The sequence below is a fragment of the Strix uralensis genome, chromosome 16, assembly GCF_047716275.1.
Source record: "Strix uralensis isolate ZFMK-TIS-50842 chromosome 16, bStrUra1, whole genome shotgun sequence".
Taxonomy (NCBI): Eukaryota; Metazoa; Chordata; class Aves; order Strigiformes; family Strigidae; genus Strix; species Strix uralensis.
Window position 1 is genome coordinate 4,834,340 of NC_133987.1, and position 22,346 is coordinate 4,856,685.

Here is a 22,346-nt window from a genome sequence, read left to right on the forward strand (position 1 = left end):
GGAGAATTTTGACCCTGAACATGTCCTTACTCCTCCCCTACCAGCAGACACAGGTACGAGCTGCTCTAGACATAAGCCTCATTCATCTCGAATCCAGCACAGGAAGCTAAAACACAGCCCAAACTGATTTTCAAGAAAGACCACAGAGCAGTGTAAAAATGGGAAATGCAAAGTAGAGTTGGTATTATCCGGCTCTATTTCTGTAACAGTACTTAATATACAAACTTAAGTCCTTGCTTCAACCTTTTCACAGGTCTTTGTAGAGTTAAAACACTAAAGAGTGATTGCAAAGAATCAAGTATCAGATGTATGAGTTTCAAGAGGCAGTAAGCAATAAAGAGATCCCTTTGCAATTAAATACGGATTTTTCTTCTTCATTCAGGCTCCGGTTTCTCAGCAAGTCAAAAGAGCTCACTCCAGACTCGGGTAAAGATACCTGTGGGTCTGCGCACTAGGATTTCTGCCCATCCCTGTGTCAGCAGCGGGACATACGCAGCTAGGTTTGCTTTTTCTTTCTGCAGAGGTGTCTGTGGAGCAGGATTAGTCTTCTCTGAGCGAGATGTAGGAGCAGGAGGACCCTGTGTCCCTTGGGAAGCCGAGCCACTGGGAAAATGGGAGGCTGAGCTGTCTAAGGCACCAACACGTAAGGCGTGACCACCTAGCAAGGCAGACAAAAGAGAAGGGAGGGCCATGCCTAGTTAGCACTAAAATATCTCAGAAGTAGTAAGTCTTTTAAGCCCCTCTAGCAGCTGCACACACTATATTGGGAACCTAAGAGAACTTCACCTTCCATGCGTTTCTTATAAACCAAGAGGTTAGATAAACATCAGTGATTCTCACTGCTGGTACCCACTGCTTCACCAATGGTTAAATCTGCAAGGAGAGGCAAGCAGGAGGAGCACCACCACCCCCTGAGGCCAACAGCTATTAAATGCCAGACAGGTCCAGATTCTCAAATTAGTTTAGGCACAGGTCTCTTCAGCAGACACTTGGACTCTCAAGCCTGCAACACGGACCCAGAAACAGAGGAAAAACTCCAGGATAGGAATTTACCAGACATGGATCGGACTCTGTTGCGAGAGCTTCTGCAAACCTGCTGCCCAGCTTGAGATTCCAGTTTTGCTGGAGCTTCTTTAGTTTGTCTCACTTGCAAAACAGGGTCTGAGCTGTGGAGAAAGAAGATATTAACGATATTGAGAGAGAAATCTGTCATGCTGGACAAATAAGACACTCCTCTTCTGGTAAGAGGAAAACCTGAAAAGATGCACTGTAACAGCGGTTTAAGTGACTTTGTTAGGTGGAAATTTCTAGAAATGGGAGCAAAAATTACCTTGATTCCGTGCAGCTTTGGAACTCTCCAGAGTCTAGGCCAAGCAGGGACCTTGTCCCCGTTCCTACACTTGTAGTGATGGTCACCAGCTTGTTACCAACCAGCCACGTCTTTGTCCTTCCTCCAGCCAACAGAAACTCACCCACAGGAGACCTAGAAACACAGTTGTGATGAGCACAGTGCAGAGCAGAGCCTACGCAGGTGGCTGATTTCACGTAACTACAGAGGAGGTACTGCCTGCTTTCCTTCATTTTATGGCATTTTTAATGTACCTCCTGGTCGTTAACACACACGTTACCCATCAGGATAAGGGATGAGCTGAACTTAATATCAATTGACGGCAGTACTACTGGACACACATTACAGAGCAGTCTAGTTCAATCCTGGACACACATCACAGAGCAGAAGGGAACGAGCCTTGTCTGAGCTATGAGTCTCCTTCTGGGAAGGGCTAGTGAGAAAAGTAAATGCCCTCCATTTGAAGCCAGCTGGCATGACACTCGGTTCTGCAGCGAAGACTGTGATTATCCAGCAAGGACATGGAACAAAGCACTGCTCGCAGACAGCACGCCTTCAAGGCATCTCCTTCTGGACAGTTCAAGGCCGAGGCAAAGGCTGGTTGGCTCCAACGGACTTCTCTCATCTAACCTCATATTTAGCCACGCCAGATTTTATCTGCGAGGAATGGCTTCAGAGCCCGGGCCTGCCAGAATCTCAAATGTGTCACGGTAATTTTCCACTCATACAGTGAAATACGAGCTTCAAACAGACACATCTCTCCCACGGTCACTGACTGACCCCTACCTCTTAGGCACCGCAGTGAAGTTTGAAAAGACGTATCGAGCCATCATATCCAGACAGGTCTCTGTGAGTTCCAGGTGGAGATTTTTTAAGTTGTCATCAGCCTGAGCCATTGAATTTTCATCTGCAGAGCCCAGGCTTGAACTAGTGATGGATGTCTGTATCCGACTAGAAGAGAATGTTTCCAACTGACAGATCACATTGCAAACTGCTTGTCCCTGTCACCCGAAAGACAGTGTGATGCAGAACAACCTGTGATACATGCATGTGCCAGATCAGAGAGGTGGCCAGGCGTTAAACCCAGGACATAATAAACATGTCTTTGGATCAGCCTCATGTTGTGCTTTGTAGATTGTCATTGCAGGAAGCGTATTTTATCTTGAGAGACTGAGAAACATTTAAATGTCCGTCAACTGACTAGATCAGGCCAGTGCTCTCTGATGATGGGTGGCCCATGGGCAAGTGCACCAAGCAAATAGCGAGTGGCAGCACCATGCTTTGAGTTCGCTAATCTAGAGCGAGGGCAAGCGTCCCGTGACCTGCACAGTTTCCCAGGCAACGTGTTGCCCATGAGCCATAAATCAGAGCACTCCAGACTTAACGTTCTAATCCTGTGGTTTGCTTTTTTCTCTGTTGCGTCCCTTTCATATATTGATTTTTTTCCTCCAAATTTAATAGCTCTGTAAAATCTAAATTAACTTGAAATAGAAAAAAAATTGCACTCTGAACAGGAAACTGGCACAAGAATAGAGAGCAACTCTGCCTTCAAATCAGCCAAGTTAGCAATGCAATTTAAAACAATTGCAATAACAGGCTGGATTGCAATATTTTATAAAGACAATTCCTCATGCCATCTTAACACAAACTAAGCTCAGGTACAGCCAGATTTTTTATCAAAGTGGCAAAAATTTTTTATCAAAGAAGTGGCAACTTCTTTGGCATCATTAAGGGTAATTAACTGAACATTTATTTACTACCACTTACACATAAATACAAGAGAAGAAAATCACCTAATAGATTAACGGGGATATCAGAGAATGAAGTGCTGGAATTGTATTCACAATTCAGTCATTTCACTGTCTTTCCCCCAAATACCATATAGTTATAGTCAAAATTAAAACCACAGAAAATAAAGTTCCACTGACACCAATTCTTAGAGATTAAGGCACAAATCTTCAGGTTCAGATTTTAAACCAACATGTTATAGACAGCAGTTTAGCACTCAGGGAGAGTGATCCAGAAATACGTTTGAAAAACTAGCACAAATTGTTCCATCTTTCATGTGAGCAAATCAATGTCTGCAATCAAAACTTGTTTTCTTCGGTCGTGAAAGCAGTAGCTGCGTATGGGCTGAGCATACATTTCACTGCACTACGGAAAGACAAATCAAGGTTTTCATGGCATCATACTTTAGACCAGAATATTTCCGTCAGCTCCCTTTGCCTCAAAGAACAAATCCTAAACTGAGGCCAGAACCATTCCTCACAGCTCGGGAGGAGGGCCTGTACATAAGTTTGCAGAGTATGAAAAGCCTCTGCTGGGGGGCAAGTCACTGCTTAGAAGGCTGAAGTTTTACTGAGTTTTAACCAGGACTCTCACCTGCACAGAATGCAACCTTTTTCCTTTTTTTTTTTCGGGGTGGTTTTTGTTTGTTTGTTTTTCCCCCCCTTCACCATCTTTACTTTGAAAATAGAAATTTTTGTGGCTAAAGCATCAGAGAATAGGGCAAAGTAACCATACACAATCTAGGGTGTGATGTGACAACCCAACAGCTGGCGTTGGGAAGCCATGGGATACCCACGATACTTTCCCAAAACCTTTGACTGTGGCTAAGGCCAGTTTTTTATTGCGTAACAAAGTCATGCAAGCATCCCACATGCAATTCCCCCCTGCTTCCACCCACCCTTGCAGTAAAATTTCCAAGTGCTGAGTTGCTCTTGGATTCTCCCCATTTAAAGTGCCTCTACCTGCGGACCACATGTTCAGACACACTGATGCTGCGGGATCGGAAGGCATCAACTGCAGAGGATTCTTTCAGCTCTTTCACTGGAGGAGAGTTATTCAAGCCTTGCTTTGCATTTTTGGCTAGTCTTAAACTACTAGGTGGAGAAGCACCAAGCCCCAAAAGAGGTCACAGGAAGGGAGGAAATCATTGTAGGGATGTAGGTTGAAAGGTCACAGGTCACAGGGTCAATATTGGGGGATCCCGGAGGGTGATGTAAAATAAAACAAATGCCAAAAAAGGAAAAAAAAAAAATTAAAACGTACAAACAAGCAGAGCTGAAAGCATTAAAAAGACAAACCACATTTTGAAAATAAGATTTTAAACGTGCTACAAAACAAATGAAATTAGTACAAGTTAAAACAAAAAACTGATTGAAATGATAGTTGGAATACTGCGCTGTTAAACAAAGGCAAGAGCACCGCAATGCTAATTTGGCACAAATTTCTCAAGTCTGAGAAGTTTTGTGCAGTTCAACCACCTCCTGTGTTGCCCCAACTCACCACTTCAGCACAGCTAAAGACCTGATTACTTCCACAGAGACCAGATCCTAAAAAGCTTTACCCATACCAGGTAGCGGCACATTTTTCTAGGAGACACAGGAATATGTTGGACATTTCTACCTCTGTTAGGCCTGGCCCAAATCTGAGCTTCTACCCTGAATCACAGAAACACCCAGGGCCAGCCAGGGGTGCCCCTTAGCTCAGCTCAAGCCCATCTCTACAAGCCTGATCCTTCTCACACTGCACAGATGGAAGGGCAAGACGACAAACACCCTCTTGGCTGTTGCTGACTGAGTGATGCTTTTCTGTCACACAAACTGTCTTAATTTCAGGTGGCTCGAGGTAACCCACACCTGACTTTCAACCAGAACAGAAAGGAAGATCAGCCTTTACACTGTCAGGCGCCAGCCACACGTGGGAGATGACAGCAATTAACATCTAAGAGGCACTTTAATTAGTCTCAGTTGAGATGCGTGCCTGGCTCAGTACTGATTTGGATGTAACACTTGGTCCAGCAGTTCACATCCCCATATATAAAATGCAGATACTAATTTAACCCTTCCGGCTCTTTCTAAACATGATTTATTTGCTACCCCCCTTTCAGTGAATTATTACATTTCTGATTGCCACCTGGAAGGATCAGAATTTATTTGTCCTTCTTCTCCTAACAACCTCCTACAGATCACTTTTGGCCACAGCTGGAGATGTGACTACAGAGAGCACAGGCTCATACTCCCAGATAATCACCTACACCACCGTCGCACCATCCCGCAACCTTGGGAACCACTGGGATCCCCACCCCAGCACCTCAGCTAGGGCCTAGAAATGCTTATTCTTTGGGCTTAAGGAGTGAAAACCAAGCACACAAGCTTCTCAAGCAAGGAAACAGATATCTGCTCAAAGCTATTTCCTCTCTCCCTTGGCCAGAGTCCAAGCTCCGAGAGACTCGGAGGCAGTGGCATCCTGCCATTCTGGTGTTTCGGGTTGCTGCCTGAGTACAGCCCACACTCCTTAGCAGAGATTTCTGTGGAAAGTGATCCAGCAGCGTTAGCAAAAGCCTTTAGATACAGTAGTATTCCAACCTGGTAGAATTTAACAGGTTTTTGGAAAAAAAAAAGATTAGTTGAAATTCTAATTTGAGAGACGAGTGTCAAAAGGCTTCTCTTCCAAGTTTCTGAATGAAAGAGGAGGAGATGGGAGAGATGAAACACAAAACAGGGTTCACAGCTATAGCATTAGGGCAGGGATGGTGTTTCTTCATTGCAAGATACTCATTGAGCCTTGCAGTTAAAGTAGAGGCACTTTCCCCAGGGTTCAAATGCCACTGGCTGCTTACTGCACATTAACACTGAAGCAAGTGAAGTGAACCAATTTAGGTAAGCCCTGCAGGTGAAAGGACGTTAGAGAAACCCTGAATGCCTTCCAAGGAATGTTCCCCTATCCCGGCAAAAGTTACTTTGAAAGACTGCTGGCAAGATGCGTTCTGACTTCTGAAGACATTAGGCTTTGCTTAAAACTGACATAATGGCTTCAAGATTCAAAAAAGAATCAGGACATCCAGACACGCAGAAGGCAGCTGTCTGCCCCCCCCCCAGTACACTGACTCGACAGATAACACTATGGAAAAACACAGCACTGGCTCTCTCAATTTCTACAGGTTGCTAATCACAACAACTTCTCTGGCAATCATTTAATTAGTTGTTACAGATCAATTATCAAAAGGAGTTAACACTATCAATATGAACATGGTATTCTATTGCTTCTGGTACTACCCTTCTCTGTTACTTCTGGTAGCATTGTACTGACACACATCAACCTGAAAGAACTGTTGATTTTCAAAAATTAACAACAAAAAGCCCCACACCTTACTGCAAAGGCTTCCAGAACAGTCAGCAATGTCCTCATATGCACTGTCAGACTGTCAGCTTGGTTTGATTCCAGCTTCTTACCAACCTAAGTCTGTCTTTCACCAATCCCCCGACCTAAAGAGGTTTACTTTGCTTGCTTAAATGCACTGTCAGATTTTGGATAACTAGACCCAGCCTCCTTCAGAGGAACACAGGGAAGGGCGTGAACACTACAACAGGGAACACAAGACCTGCTGGAGTCAGATATAATTTACCTTTTCGGCCTCTCATTCAGGCTTGTACTGCGAGCCCTGAAACTGTCCTTCTCGGGTGTGTCATCAAAGGAAAGGAGGACATTTGAGCGCAGACCCTGTCGATTGAGACAAACGGGTAACAGTTACAACAGCTAGGACGTGCAGCTGGGAGACTGCAATCGTGGGCCAACACACAAGAACTCACAGTTTTGAAAAAGACGTTGATGAGAAAAGTTTTTCTAGCTTCAAACAGAATCTTTAAACTTCTCAAACCAGTTTGTAAGCCATCATTTTTATTATGTACTGTTTGATGCAGTAGTGTCCATTACCTTTGTAATATAGGGGACAAAGTCCTTTCGGAAGGGCAGGCGACACCGAATGAACCACATAGCTATCACGTGATGAGCCAGGCAAACGATGTACTGGTTAAACCTAAAACAGCAGAAAGATCTCCACAGAGTTTAATGCTGCATTACGCTGCCATCCCAGAACTGAACAGAAGGACTTTCCAATCTGAACTGTTCCTTTACCTACTGTAAGTATAAAGAAAAATACCCTCAAAAGTTCTGTTCAAGAAAAACAGATATTTTGTCTAAGGTGAGTACGTCCCTTCTTCAGAAGAAGCCTGGAGATACCAGAATGAGCGATACCCTATAAATAATCTTGACCCAAGCACTACAAAAAAAGCATTTCTCATCCTCTTAATTGTACAGGTGAGGAAGAAGCACATTTGCTATGAACTTACTTGGAAGGGTTTGTGTATGGCAGGGAGATGGCGAACACGCTGGCATACTGTTCTGCTGCAAAGTTCCTGTAGAGGTGAGGCAGCCTGGCTAGAGCTAGAACCATTCCAGGAGAAAACCAACACAGGTGAGGTCTGAACACAAGCTATTCAGTATCACAGTTTGGTTTCATTTGAATTGTTTTGTTTCTACACGGAAGTTAACACCATAATTTCATGCTATTTAAGTGATAGGCAGCAAGGTGGAGAAAGCACCTTCGTATTTCCCATCACTGTATGGCTGCATGACACAAAGGGTATCTCTACCTTCAGTGTGTGCAAGTGCTTTACACAGAAAAACAGTAACAAACAAGAGATGATCAAACATTTATATCCTGAGGATGGTGCAAGGGCATCACCAAAACTCAAGAAACCCTCACGATGCATTCCACGTCACTAACACCATCAAAATACCCATATTTAGTGCAAACAACACATTTACAACTCTAGATCAAAACTAGAACATTACAACTTACTTGAAAGAAATTCTAAAAGAGGGATGGCCATATTGGCTGTAGCAGAAATGTGGGTTAATTTGACTATTAAGACAGGAAGTGCCTTTATGATGATGTCGGGCATCTCGACGCTGCAGACAGAGAGTGCCACCACGCACTGGTTTGCACAGCGATAAATGAGACCGTGTTCCAGGCAATACACTATTTCACGCTACGAGAGTAAAACAAGAAAAGAAGTCATAACACAGGGAAAGAGAACAACTCTGATGTTCCATCTCCTGACTTCAGCTGGCCTTTCAGAATGGCTTGCAAGGTATCACTGCTGCAAGGCCTCTACGATGCACAGGAATTCTTATCCAAAACGCACTAAAATGGAACCCTAAATTGTGTTGCATGTATTCCAGGCCAAAAATCTTAAGATGGGACTTTAATCAAGTAGACATTTTAGAAATTAATATTTATATTTCTGATTAAACAGAATTTTTATCTTTATCAGGGTCTTCCAGCAGCGGATAAAGTCACTCAGCAACCTGTGAGGGGGCACAGGTATGGATGGAGAACAGTGAGTCCAGCTGACCAGACAGTTATTGCTGCACAAAGTCAGCAAAGTACTTTTTCACCCCTGACCCCACCCCAAATGCAGCAGATGCAGCTTTTTAGAACAGAAAAGGGCAGTGTTATCTTGCACTTAAGTCTCCCAATCAGCTAGTATGAGAAAACGCTCTACCACAGAGGCTCAGGCCCCGTCCCCCCTACACACCCTCTTCCTTTCCCCATACCTGTTTAGCTTTGTCCAGATAATTATGGTAAGATATTAATGCCGTCAGTACTGGGACTACAGCCAGATGCAAATCAGTGCGAGAAAAGCCTTCTGGGGTGCCATGGAGCCTGTCGGTAGTCTTTTTGTCTGTGAGCTGATACATCACACAGTAAGTTAGAACACCTCACACTAAAAATACTCTCTAAAAGGCAGTAGACAGGCACTGCCCGTAGCTCCCTTTTCACATGTATACACACATACATAAAGAACCCTCGTTATTACCTACTTCTGTACCTAAAACAGCCCTCACAAAAAGGGAAGGTGAGAGAGGACTGACAACCAGCATGCTAATCTTCAAAGTATTAGACTGAAGAAAAAAACCCCAACAAAACACTCAAACCCCCCCCCCCACCCCGCCCCCAATCAACTCTCAAGAAAACTAAGGATCTGGTGATTAAACATCAGTAGGGTTGCATTACCATGTAGCTCAGCGCAGAGGCCAGGAGGTCTATGTTACAAGGAGAGGTTAAAAATAGCACTTTATAGCGGAGGGATTCAGGTAATTTGTTGAGGACCAATTTCAACACCTTCCAGTCTGTCTCCTGGAAAGAAAGAAAAAGTTAAGGTGGAAAATTTTTGTATTAAGATGGGACTTTAATCAAGTAGACATTTCAGTAGACATCAAGTAGACAGTTCAGTGTGAAATTAAGACCAATCAAATTTCAGACAACATGCCATTTCCTAGGCAGATGTATGTCTTGTCACGGTAGCTACATAAAAAGAAGTGGTATTTAGCTGTCACAAGTTACTTCCTGTCTGTCATCCAGCTCTAGGTGCAATATTGGCACTGCAAACTCGAAGACAACTTCTGTATCCAGATCTGACTGAGCTCAGAAAGACAGAGCCAGAAATTAATTCTCCTAACCACCAGCAGAAATTAACTTCCAGAGCAAGACAACCCCTCAGCACATTTGTCCAATACAACATTAATGAACAATTTATATTTACAGTTTATTAGCGACTGAAACATTCACTGTTTCAGTACTTTAAAAACTTGCAGTAGGAGGGTTTCTTTTAGCTTCAAATGCCCTTTCAGAAACAGGACGACCTATCCGATCTTTGTTTAACACATTTTTTTGCCCTTGTCTGCAAAAAGCAGAGCTAAATGAAAGCTCTGCTTAGTTTCTGAAGAGCTGAACTGGTGCTCCCACTGGTGGTTGAGAAGCTGCACAATTACACACATATTCTGCCCAAGAAGGATTTACGGATTGCTTTCCAGACGTTATTCAGATACTCTGGGCTAGAATTCTCCAGCCAGCTGGTCTCAGTTGACGCGTTTCAGGTGAAGATGACAACTGTCATGACGAGGGGACGTACTTGCTTCAAACACTGCAGGAGGACCCCAAAGACCATCGAGTAGGGCAGGTGCCCTACACGGACTGTGGCATTCTGGGAAGGCACGCTGGGACTGCCTGAAGGCGGAGAGAGCGTGCCAGTAGGCTTCTTCTCAGAAGTCCTCTTCTCTGCTTCTCTACAACATCGAAAGGGAGAAAAATGCATGTAATGTAAAATCAAAATCACAACAGCCTATTCATGTGACCTACCCTATTTGGTAGCCGGTTTAATGACCAAACAACAATATAAATTGCATTTTCAATTAAACACCACGGCATTGCCCAGTAGACTGACAGCCACGAGAGTCTAATTAGGTGAAGGATTTTTCTATCCAGGCCCATAGCAAATTTAGAAAGATACCTTTTGGAGCGTGTTACACAAACAACTTTAGACCAAGCTATAAAATTAAAAATAGCCAGATTTGTACAAATCATTGAATCAAACCTCAATGTGAAAACTGGTTTCAGGCAGGAAATTGCAAATATTTTTGTGAGCAGGAACAGAGATTTCATGTCTGAGATTGAGAGCTCCATAGGCAAGTGATTTTTAAGAACAGTTCACCAATGAGTTATTAGTTGAGACAATCCTAGGTTGTAACTATAGACTTGTCTAGCAGCTGATTCATCAAGATTTGGAAGATTTAGAACAACTACAGATTGCTACTGCTGGACCACTAAGCTTGTACAAAAATACCAAGTAGTTTGGAAAGCAGCTTTTGCTTAACACCATGAGAAACCTACACAAAATCACAGAGACAGTAAGGGCTGAACCTCACTGCTCCATCCTTGTTGGAAAGGCCAAGACGGTGGAGGGAGTCTGCTCGAAGCATCAGCAGGAAATCAAATACCTGTAAGAGAGAAGATACTGGAATCACTCAAAACCCAAACCTCCCCATGTGATACTTTTGGAAGTACAAAGACATTTTTAATAGATGCTGTGGCCAGTTCTGTAGGAGGCATCACTTCTGGTCTTACAGTACACATACATACTCCTATTAGCCAAGAAACATTTAATTCTACTGCTGGCAGGCTCCAGAGTGCACATTCCCCACCTGCTACCCCAGAATTTGAAAGAGAGCATGCAGCTCTTGCCCTGAAAGCCTTGGTTACTGCTCATACCTGCAGTCTGATGCTGCTAGCAACAGCAAGGCTGTACGCGTATATATAATGGCGCTGGACGTGGTGAATCAGCATCTCGTACACCCGCGTTGCATGGCTGGAGGGTAAGCTGTAGAGTTTTGTCTACAGAGGAACAGAAACACAGATCAAAAGGCAGGCTGACACTCGTTATTCAGAAATGTGTGTCTGCACTGACGATATTCCAGAAAAACAGCAAAAGCTTGCTCCTGAAAGCAGGATGAACAGATGGCTCCAGACAGAACCTCTGCAAAGAATCCAGAGAAACTGCCTGGCTCCAGAAGGGCACTGGCTGCAACAACCAGCTCTTCACAACTGCCCAACCGTATCTCAGGACACGCTACCCAAACACAACGGATCTGGGCAAGGTTATGAACCACTCCCTTTCTGCTAGTTTAGGAATCCATCTGCCCTCCACACGTGAAAATGTGCTCAGATTCATTGCACAATGGAAATTAAGAAAATGAAACATTTACCAGACAGTCATACAGTACCCAAAAGCAAAAGGAATAACCAAAACCAGAGTTAAAATATTAAGTGGACAAAACAGAAGTTGGAATATTTCATAGTAGGAGAAGAGTTATCTAAAAAGCCAAGTCCAGCAGAAGACTATTCTGAAGAAGACGGGTTTAACACTCTGCAGCATTTACCTGAAGAATTATCAGGAGTCCAAGAACTGCTGTCTTGACATCCTCCAAAGAAGCTGAATACGACAGCAAGTCCCTCTCTTCCAGTTCAGAAGGAGATGAAAGAGAATGTGCAGCCACCTTTTAAAAAGAAAAGCAACACATGGTTTAAATCTGCAACACACCTTTTCTTTCTTTCCGCCCTGGAAGGTCAGGAAAGACTACGGCAAGTCATCCTCGCTGGAAATTCTGCAAGCCCTGTCAGGTAGCTTGGATGTGTGTTGACAGGGTTTCTAAAGCTCCCTTCTGCTCTGCCCTTCAGACCTGCACCCTCCAAAACCCAGCAGTTCTACAATATCCTGCTGAGCCACGTACCTGGTAACAGTCCCAGGTTAGTCTCCTCAGGCACAGTAAGAGGATCGGGCAAAAAAATGTGGTGATGCTACTGACAACTGACCAAACTCTGCCTCACCTTTTCTATGATATCAAGCAAGCTGTTGAAGTGATGCGTGTTGCAGCCTTCAGCTAGGTCTACGAGTAGCTGAGTGGCCAGTTTTCGGACTTGATGGTCTTTATCCTCTGGAATGTGAGCCAGCTGAGAGATCACAACCAAGTTTATCAGCTCTTCCTGCAAGAGGACAGACCTTAATAAGCCTCGACATTTTGCTGTCAGTTGTTCAATCAGCATGTTAAAGAGACAAATAATTACAAACAAAAGAACACTGATATTCTGATATCAGGCTTTTTCCTCAACTAACTGTTTGGTTCCTTGATCTTTCCTCTTCCATACAATTAAGTATTTCTACATGCCACCCCTCCAAATATTTATGACTTTTGTTGAAGTTGGATTCACTGCTTTGGTTTTCATCTATCCTACAGACTCGATAGCCCAGGCTCAAATAAACTGTTGACAAGGGATTTCTAGGGCTTGGGTTTTTGTGAGAGAGAGGAAATATCGAACAGCATCATGTTTTCACAGATCTTGAAGGAATCCAAGAAGCACCTCTGCCCTTTCCTGTCCTCTGACACTCTGGGTACATTCCAAGGAGCTAAAGACATCCCCAGAGCTCTCCTGTAACTCCTCTCTCAGACACCTTCCATCTTGGATTGCAATTAAACTGCAAGCACCAAGACAAGTTAATCTGCTCACGTGTGAGATTATGTCCAGACCTCATCTTTTTACAAAGCTTTTAAATAAACTCCGCATCTCTCATGTTGACATCCCTTTCTTCCAAAATAAAATGTATACGGAATTAATGACCTTAAACAGGGAAGCAAATACACAACCAGGCATATCCTCTGAAACACAGCAGCTCCCACTGCCCGCTGCACATACCTGCATCCAGCTAAGGACAGTCCAAAGGCAAGTCCTCCCTCAAGCATCCTACAGAAACAGGCCTATTGTGTGCAACATTTAAAGCACAGTTCTGTGCATTCCCCAGCGGCAGAGACGACCTGAAGCACACCATAAAACATGCCTCACCAAAGCCTTTCCCACCCACTTAAGATCTCACATGTGATCATCAGAAACAGATAAACACACACCTCATAGAACTGTCTGTTAATACTCAGGACAAAGGACAAGACATCCAGAACTTTAATACGAACAGCACTACGACTTTCGTTCCTAAAATGGGAAGAGCAAATTCAAGATGAATAAAATAAAGTTGCTGATATTTAGGGAAGGGGGGAGAGGAGAAAAGGAAAGTAAAACTAAAGTAAACTGAGAAACTTCTTAAGAGTTAGAACAATAACCTTTAGAGATCAGCTGAGCCTTCAGTTAATGTCTCTACATATGAAATCATATTCAAGAACAACTGGAAACTGGAATCCCAACTCAGCTTTTACTACTTCTGGAGACCTGTACCTGCAGTTTTCCCATTTCCAATCCAAACTGGGAAGCACATGTCAGAAGAACAAGTGCCCTGGTGAGCAAATTTAAAACCAAACAAACAGCACCAAGGAAGAGTTGCTCTTTGGCAGCATTTCACAGATGAGACAGAAGTTTGTTATTGCTGTATGTTGATATTTTAGAGCACGAGAATACTTTTAGGAGCACCAATTCAAAACCAGATAACTTTAATACTGGATAACCATATGCAATCCTGATGCTTAACAGGAAAGTCTTGTTTGGTGTCAGAACTAGAGTGCTGTGGAGTGAAACACAGAACTGCTTAAGCTAATGGAAATAGCACCATCCAATGGAAATAAAGGAAATTTAAAAAAAGAAGCATAAATAACTCAGTGGAAAGTTTTTCTTCTGTTAAACAAAACCCTTTCATGTAGTGTGCCCTGGAACTACCATACTTCTTAGCAGTCATTTACTAACATTAGAACTTCAGAAAATAAAATTATCTAACATGAAAAGGTGGCAAGAAACATTTGAAAGTGCCTTGTGTTCACAAAGTTATGATTTCATACCTGAAGAATCTCTCCATTAACATCTGCAGGTTGTGAATCCAGCCATCTTTGGCAGGATGAATGGACTGAGCTCTGTATGTTATCAAGTTTAACACAGAAGATTCCTTTCATGGAAAGATCAAGAATTTTTTTTAGTGTATAAGCAAATACAATATATCCATTCCCCCAACCGCCACCACGAGGACAAGGCTCATGTAAGTCCTTTGCTGTGATTTTCTGACCACTCGTTATTTTAGAAATCCCAACTTTCAACTGTACTGAGTTACAAAAGGGACTCAACTGGCAACAAAGGAGGACAATAAGGAAAGTCTTACTGGTCTCTGATCAGCACATCTTTCCACCAGCTCAAAAAATCTCTCTTCAGAGCCATGGAATTCATTCTGATCACAGAGTTCTTCTACTGTAGTCAAAAGATCATGTACAATGGACTTCAGTTCTTGGCTCTCCAGACTCTGAAACAGAGACAAAAACACTCCTAAAAGAGTTCTACCTTACCAGAAAGTGCTAACTTATAAATACAGACAGAAAAGTTGCTTGAGAAGCACAGTACTGAGAACTGGGCTAAACCTTCATTCAGCTTCCAAGTTCACTAGAGTGTACAAAGAGGAGATCAATTTGCAAAAATATTTATGGCAAGGTCTTTTGATTGAAAGCACATCAAGACAGGCTCAACACTTACCTGCAGCTGCTGCAGCAATCGCTCCATGATGTCCAACAGGATATCCCACGTTACGGCTTGCAGCTCCTTCCCATACTTCTTTATTAGACGTGTTATGGACAGAACAATCTCGTAAGACACAACTGCATTGGGACATGTCATGGCCTGGAATACAAAGCATTTCAGTCAGTTAACAGTTGGAAAGCAGGGATCAGAAACCCTCTTAAATTCAAACGAAACACGCCTCACTAATTAGGAACTTAGCCTGAAGGTCTGAGATGAATATATTCAAGTCTATACACACAAAGGGCAGAGCAAAGAACCATTTTGTAAAGTGTAGTTAGGCACTCTTGTGAACAGCTGAGATCAGATGTCAAACACAGACCCATTTTACAGAGCAGGCACATGAGGTTAAAGCTGGTAATTCCTGCTTGATGCACTTGGATGAGAAAATTTTAAGAGAGCTCTGAGGCTGTCCCTGAAGACACTGTCCCTCATTTTTTGTGCCACACACTGGAAGGAGGGAAAGTTTTTGCTTTGTTTTTATTTTTTAAGCTAAAGTACCCACAGTGTAGCTATTTAATAAAAAGAATTCAGACTTTGCTTTTCTGGCCAACAAAGATATTCCAGAAGGAGGCCTCAGTTCCAAACTTAAATCTGCTGTTGTTTTACTGTTTCCCCACGCATCACCCCATACCCAATTGCTGTCTCTCATCTTTCAGGCATACAGAGATCTCTTCAGTGTAGGGAACCACATTTTTGTTCTAAATTTGTACAGGTCCAGATGTATACCTGACTAAAAAGTTCCTCCAGCATCCCATCCTACCTTGAGGAACGAAGGCAGCACTGAAGTTGGGGAGTTCTTGAGTGAATTGAGGCGATGAGCACCCCACAGAGCCATCCCAACAAAGAACACAGCTCCCCTCAGCAGCGCTGCATCCGCCATGTAAGCTCTAAGACCAGATGGAAGGAAAGCCTTAGACCACGCTACAACTATTTTAACAGACAAGAGTCAACAGGAATATACACTGTCACAATGGGAATTCCCAGCTGCCACACATCAGAGCCTTGCACAGCTATTTACAAACATTAAAAGCAGAAAATCATTTAGCACAACTGTAAACAAAGGAAAATTAAATACAGAAAAGCCAAAAACTGAGCATTCAGCAGCATAACTAGGAAGGGAATTAATTTCTAAGCACCAGAACCTTCAGCTTGTTCTACTGAGGTCCGTGACTCCCTTATCTATCTCAGCAGGACCTCTACTGAATCCCTTGGGGTTTGTTAGATACACCCGCTTTACCTGTCTTCCATGATCCTGCACATGTTGTAGATGGCACTGTGTCCCAAATGAGTTCCCAAAAGGTTGCGCATAAGCTGCAAATTCAAAGAGAACACTTCAATATCCAATTGTTAAAACACTCATTAGCCTAAATATGCAGTTAGCTGGCCGATCATGCCCGCTTACGGTAACTAAATGTGTCCAGCCACTTCAGCAGAAGCCTGTCACATCAGCTGAGAGGAAACTACAGGTAAATTCCATGGACATGACAGGACTTGCACTAACAACGTGCTGATCCCTTAATACTTGAAATTATTTTTAATTTATTCTTAAAACCAAACTGAAATTTATAGCAGATGGGCACAGGCACATCTGACACTTCCTCTATGCAGCCCAAACAGCAAACTCCTTAAAAAAAACAAAACTACAATAAAGTTCTGACCTTCCAGCACGGCTCGCAGAGCTCCTTCACGTTGATGGTACGGCACAGAGTGATGATAAATACTGGCAGGTTCTCTGATGGCAGACAGTTATAGCAAACAACTGCATCTAGGACTTGCAAGGAAATCTTTGGGGAAGAGAAAGACAAAATGGTTATACACTTCTCCACAAATAAAGCAGGTCAAATGCTAACCTGGCAGCCCCAGGAAATCTTCTCGAAGTCAAAAGGAATACAGAGATGTTTGGGTTGTTTTTTGGTTTGGTTTGGTTTTTGGGTTTTTTTTTTAAATCATTGTAAGATGGAAAGTAAACCATAAAAAGCACTGTTGAAAAATCTATTTGCTTGTCATCGATGCTCTGTTTGTTTTAGACTAAAATGATTATTGGTGTACAAGATCTAATGGCTTACAAATACTTCATAACATTTTATTAGCTCATTTGTAAGATGAGAATAAACTGAGAGTCTGATGATCTGATTTTATTTGCAAAAGTTACAGTTTCAAAGAATTTCAAAGAACTCTAAAATACTAAGAGAGACTCAAATTACTGACCTCTATGTCCACAGATGATGAAGTCTGAATGCACAAGAGGCATATCTTGCTGTTAGGAAAGAACATCTAATTGTAATTGTTTGCTTAATATTAGGCAAATTACAAAGAGCCAAAACAGACAAGTAAACTGGCATGTTATTTTACTCATCATTCCCCTTACTGTGGCATTGTTGATAGCACTCCTAGAGACACTGAACACTACAACCTCCTTTATAAAGTGAGCTTAAAGTTGCACTTAAATGCAACTCAGTTTGCCTACACTAACACAGCAGCAGAGACCCCTTGTGAGACTAAGCAATGCAGTCAGGTCCCACCGCATGGAATGGGGCAAGCACATGCAGTTAAACTAAAACAGACCTGAAAGTTGTAAGAACTGAAAAGCAAATATTTGTCAGAAATGTAAGGTATGACCTGGAATGGAACAGATCCAGATCAGATGAAAAAGATTCTACTTATCTGTATATTGATCTGCAACTGCCTCCTGTAATTTACCAAGAATAAGCATGTAGGAGTGAAAAAACAAAAAACAACTTACTGGACCATGTCAGCTACATAGTCTTCCAGATAGCAGCTATTGAATTTCACCAGGTTCACTAAAACCAGAAGAAACTCAGAAGACAAACCAACATCCATCCACTGTAGTACAAAGTCAGCTAAAAAAGGAAAACAAGTGGTTACAACATGCTTTCTACGCAGAAGTGTTATCACTTCCTTTTTCTCGTATCACTAAATGCCTGTCCCTTGACTTATTCCCACCAAACTGAAGAGGGATAGAGACAATACTCACCTAACTCTTCTTCTAAGTAGGTGATGTACCGTCCATTCTCCGTTAGAGCCTTGAACACTTCAAGCCGTTCATGCAAGTCTTCGTTGGAGGGATAGTCCTTAATAACCTTAAAAAAATGTGCTCTGAGAATCCCTAATCGCTCACCCTAAAAAAAAAGCGGGGGCAGGGGGGAATAACAGTGAATGCCTGGACCTTATCAAGGTCTATGACAGTAATCTTCATGCCTGCAATTATTTCTTTTCCTACAGACTACGAAAGTCTCCTGAAAATACCTCCAACCTCAACTGGCTACTGACAAAGGCTCAGGTCTTCTCAATCTGTTATATCAGCACTCAGGGATGGAGGCATTTTGTCCAGCAACACACAGGCAGCATCCAATACACAAAGTAATCCAGGGAAACTGCAACTGCCAGCACTGCCAGTAAAGCATTTAAAAAAAACCCAAGCCAACAAACCAGAATCAATGCTATTCTTTTCATAAGCATCTATCCCTACTTCTTCAGGACACTGAAAACTAGAACTTTGGTCAGATACAGTCTTACGTTTGTATAGCACATTGTGAAATCTGAGGAATTCATAGTATGCTTAACTTGGCCAGGCTAGGAAAGTATCTCAGACAGAACTTCTTGCATACTTGACATGCTGAAACATCAAAACCAGCTGCAGACTAGGACTAATAGGTCTGGGCAAAGACCATATAAAATTTGCTGTACTATGCTGAACTTAACCCAAAGTATTTCCTCTTTTTCAAGAACATTGCCCCAAAACAGAAAGGTTTTCTGTGAGTTGTATGAAAAGTTTTCCTATGAGGTCAAACCAAGAGTTAAATTAAAATGTTTCTTCTTTCCATTTACTAGGCACAACCAAACTAAGAAACATGGAAAGCTGTAGAAAAGAGCCACCCAATATTTTTCACGTTCATACTCTGCACAAACCCTAGTTTAAGTGTAGTGTTTTTTCTACAGTTTGTTTGTTTTCACCTGTCCTTGGACGATCGACTTCAGCAGATGAAGAACAGCATGTCTGGCTTCGATGGGGCGCTCTGGCTGGAGCATATCAGCTACCACTTTCCATATTGCTTCCACCGCATGCTGCAAACAAACCCAGGAGACGGGCAGTAGTAGGAAAATTAAGCTGCTTCTGGGATCTTTACCCAGTATATCAGTCATTAATTATGGCAAGTTAACGAAAAAGATCCCTAGGGATTTCATGTCTGGAGTTCTCTGACGAATCACATGAGACACACAAATCCCGTCCTACATGACAACCTGCACCCCAGTAACTGAAGTTCTTCATTCACACACTTCAGTGTGAACATTTGTGCAGAAACCTTCACCCAAATACAAGATGAGTTTAAAACCAGTTTGAGTTTGCTTATTAACAAGACAGGAGGAGTTAGCAAACCCCTCTCATACAGGATTAACATCAACTCCCGTGAACTGTCCTGAACAGCCCTGAATATTCACAGCATTCTCCTTCCATCCAGTTCAGGAAGCTTGTCAGCTACGTCCTCTCTGCTCCACAGCTGGTAGGCTGGACAAGACTAATTTCTTGGCATGTGAGCCATCCCTTTACAGGTTTGGACAGCACAAAACAGCTTCTGGGATTATCAATTTTAAAAGGCAGTCTAAACTACAGCAGCCTCTTACGATAGGTTAAAAGCTGTTGTTTAAATTTTCATCCTTCCAATATTCACTGAACACTTTGAAACTTACCTCTTCAATTTTTTTTGTTTTTGCCACTTCACAAATTTGACTGATCGCTCGTATCCTATTACTTAATCCACATTCTATGCTCAGTTCCTAGAAGGAAATGTAGAAATAAGCTAACAGTTTACATTACTAGAAACACTTATCCATTTCTCAAAGGGGATCATGAACCACTGAAAAATAAATTACACATTTCTCCAAAATGATCTAACCATTAGTCATCACTGGAGCTTTTCAGGAATTTCTCCAAAAACTTTTTTCCATTATCAAATGATTTGTCAAAACTAGGACTTTCATAGAACTGGAGCCAAGCAGCTTTTCACCTCCAAGAGAGAATACCGCATTTTCTTCAGGAAAGGTAATAACTCACTGGCTGTGGCACTCTTTCCGTTCACAGGAGAAGGGCAGAGAAAGGAGGGACAATAAGTCTGGCTCCCCAGCAGGTAAGAGCTTGGCTGCTCCAGCACAGGCAGGGAGGGATTCTGGTCTCCTCCTCCCTTTTATGCATTTTCCTCCCTGTGTGCCAACTATTCTGCTCACATACTTGCTGTACCAATTACTGGAATCAATTTATTTTTTTTTTAAAATTTCACAAAACCTTAAGGTTTTCATAAAATAGAAACAGTTTCCAGCTTGTGCTAACTGCCACCACATAAACTGCATCAAGCTGAGACTATAAAAAAAGAGCAATGTATTTTGAGGAAGCTCCTTGTAACCTGACATAAGACAACACCATCAAATATCTCAAAAGTATTCAAACACTGAATAATTAAAATGCCGTAACTTCAAAGTAGGTGAGTTTTACATCCATTTCACTAGAAAATAAATTGAGAGATAAGGTAAAAAAGCATGATCAGAGAGGGAACAAATGTCAAAACGAAAAGGAGACGAGCAAGCTCTCCTTCCGATCCTCCCAGCTCAGGTAATCCAAGCACTATCCCCACCTTTATTATGGTCAGTTCTCACACCTTGAGTATTTCTGCAGTGATGATAAACTCTGTTTGCTTGCCCTCCGACGACTTTGAACTTCCCCGGGATGTTCCCAGCCCCAGGAGATTCTTGAACTTCTCCTTCAGTCCAGAATCCTTGCTCTGAGGCTTTGCCATTGCTGACAAGCAAGTAGCGCCGAGCCCCTGCAAACACAGAACAGGGGTTTCTGTTAAAGGAGGCCCAAGGGGAATCTTTAAGCAGGAAAACACCAGTAACAGCTGTCACAGCGTGGCTTTTACAAACAGCTCTGCTGTCTCAGGCTGTTTCAAATAAGGGAGAAGCCCAACACTGAGGACAAAACAGCAAAGAGCCTGCGCTGCTCCTGCCTTCAGCACCCGCATCCTGCAGCCACCCGAGGAATGGGGAGCTCGGGGTTACCATTTTCTGGCAGCTCCAAATGCCCAGCACCACCACAGCCCGCACGGAGCAACCACCATTTTACAACCACTGAGCTGATTTTTGAAGCAGGAACACACACACACACACACACAACTTTTCGGCGGGTGTGAGCTGAAGTACTCGTTCCCCGTGCAAAAGCAAGGGACGAGCCCGCAGCACCGCAAAGCCGGCGTTGAACGTAGCTGGATGTGAGGAAGGACTTACGAATCTCAGCGTTCCAACACCCAAATGCTGCCACGGCAAGGAGAAAGAGGGGGAGCGAGAACAAGCACACCCATTACAGCAACAGTACATCGCCAGCAGCACCCTCCAGAAACTGTCTCCCCACCCAGCCCCAACCCGCTGCCCCTCGGGGACCCCTGCGCCTGCTCAGAGCGGGACACTCACCCCCAGCACCCTGCCCTGGGCACACGCAGCCCCCCCACTATGCCCCACGCCCCCACGGACACCCCACAGCCTTCCCCACACCGCAGGGAACATGTCACAGCAATCGCTTGTGCTCCCCGGGGACACGCCACAGACCTTGTCCCAGCAGCCCAGGGGGACAGGCCGTGGCCTCCAGCTCAATATTACCGGGGGACACACCGCAGCCCCCAGCCCGCCCCGGGGGACACATCACAGCCCCCCCATCACCACCCCGGGGGACACAGTCCCCAGCCGCGGGGGACACACCACAGCCCCCACCACCACCACCCCGGGGGACACAGTCCCCAGCCCCGGGGGGACACACCACAGCCCCACCACCACCACCCCGGGGGACACAGTCCCCAGCCCCGGGGGGACACACCACAGCCCCCAGCCCAACATCTCCAGGGGACACACCACAGCCCCCCCCCACCCCGGGATGTGCCACAACCCCTTACGGGGGACACGCCACAGCCCCCCCGCTCCCAGCACACCCCGACCCCCTGACAGGGGACACCCCGGGGACACTACCCAGCCGGGGGAACCGGCAGCCCCACACCCCCCATACCCCCCTCCTCAGGGCACGGCAAGGCCCCGCCTCCCGCTAGGCCCCACCAGGCCCCCCCCGCGCACCCCGGTCCCGGCCGGGGCAGCGCCCTCAGTGCGGGCAACGGGGCCGCCGCTCCCCCTCTCCCTCACTCACCCGCCGACCCCCGGGCCCGGCCCTGGCCCCGCCGCCCCCGGCCCGCGCCCCGCTCCGCGCCGGCCCCCCCCGCCCGGCCCCGTGCTCCGCCCCCGGCGGAAGTCCCGCCG

At 44.2% G+C, this 22,346-nt stretch overlaps 1 protein-coding gene across 9 annotated transcripts in view; it reads right to left on the reverse strand.

The window, feature by feature from the left end:
- The window catches only part of TSC2 (TSC complex subunit 2), a 34,845-nt gene extending 12,551 nt beyond the window's left edge, over positions 1 to 22,294 (reverse strand). For 3 of the 9 annotated variants that reach the window (XM_074885576.1, XM_074885573.1, XM_074885581.1), the window contains exons 1-30: positions 22,237 to 22,294; positions 20,708 to 20,872; positions 19,746 to 19,832; positions 19,011 to 19,121; positions 18,031 to 18,175; positions 17,779 to 17,896; positions 17,244 to 17,292; positions 16,694 to 16,819; positions 16,273 to 16,346; positions 15,796 to 15,922; positions 14,991 to 15,134; positions 14,626 to 14,763; positions 14,312 to 14,415; positions 13,436 to 13,517; positions 12,363 to 12,518; positions 11,915 to 12,031; positions 11,247 to 11,369; positions 10,869 to 10,975; positions 10,111 to 10,264; positions 9,213 to 9,335; positions 8,753 to 8,887; positions 7,995 to 8,184; positions 7,483 to 7,576; positions 7,067 to 7,169; positions 6,759 to 6,853; positions 4,099 to 4,230; positions 2,135 to 2,299; positions 1,331 to 1,483; positions 1,054 to 1,166; positions 437 to 658 (exon numbers count right to left, since the gene is read on the reverse strand). In XM_074885576.1, coding sequence (XP_074741677.1) covers positions 437 to 658; positions 1,054 to 1,166; positions 1,331 to 1,483; positions 2,135 to 2,299; positions 4,099 to 4,230; positions 6,759 to 6,853; positions 7,067 to 7,169; positions 7,483 to 7,576; positions 7,995 to 8,184; positions 8,753 to 8,887; positions 9,213 to 9,335; positions 10,111 to 10,264; positions 10,869 to 10,975; positions 11,247 to 11,369; positions 11,915 to 12,031; positions 12,363 to 12,518; positions 13,436 to 13,517; positions 14,312 to 14,415; positions 14,626 to 14,763; positions 14,991 to 15,134; positions 15,796 to 15,922; positions 16,273 to 16,346; positions 16,694 to 16,819; positions 17,244 to 17,292; positions 17,779 to 17,896; positions 18,031 to 18,175; positions 19,011 to 19,121; positions 19,746 to 19,832; positions 20,708 to 20,845 — 3,625 coding nt within the window. In that variant the 5' untranslated portion in view covers positions 20,846 to 20,872; positions 22,237 to 22,294. Of the gene's footprint in view, positions 1 to 436; positions 659 to 1,053; positions 1,167 to 1,330; positions 1,484 to 2,134; positions 2,300 to 4,098; positions 4,231 to 6,758; positions 6,854 to 7,066; positions 7,170 to 7,482; positions 7,577 to 7,994; positions 8,185 to 8,752; positions 8,888 to 9,212; positions 9,336 to 10,110; positions 10,265 to 10,868; positions 10,976 to 11,246; positions 11,370 to 11,914; positions 12,032 to 12,362; positions 12,519 to 13,435; positions 13,518 to 14,311; positions 14,416 to 14,625; positions 14,764 to 14,990; positions 15,135 to 15,795; positions 15,923 to 16,272; positions 16,347 to 16,693; positions 16,820 to 17,243; positions 17,293 to 17,778; positions 17,897 to 18,030; positions 18,176 to 19,010; positions 19,122 to 19,745; positions 19,833 to 20,683; positions 20,873 to 21,332; positions 21,387 to 22,236 lie in introns of those variants that run through there. The other 6 variants (XM_074885577.1, XM_074885575.1, XM_074885579.1 and 3 more) reach the window with 4 other exon arrangements.
- Positions 22,295 to 22,346: the final 52 nt, after the last annotated feature.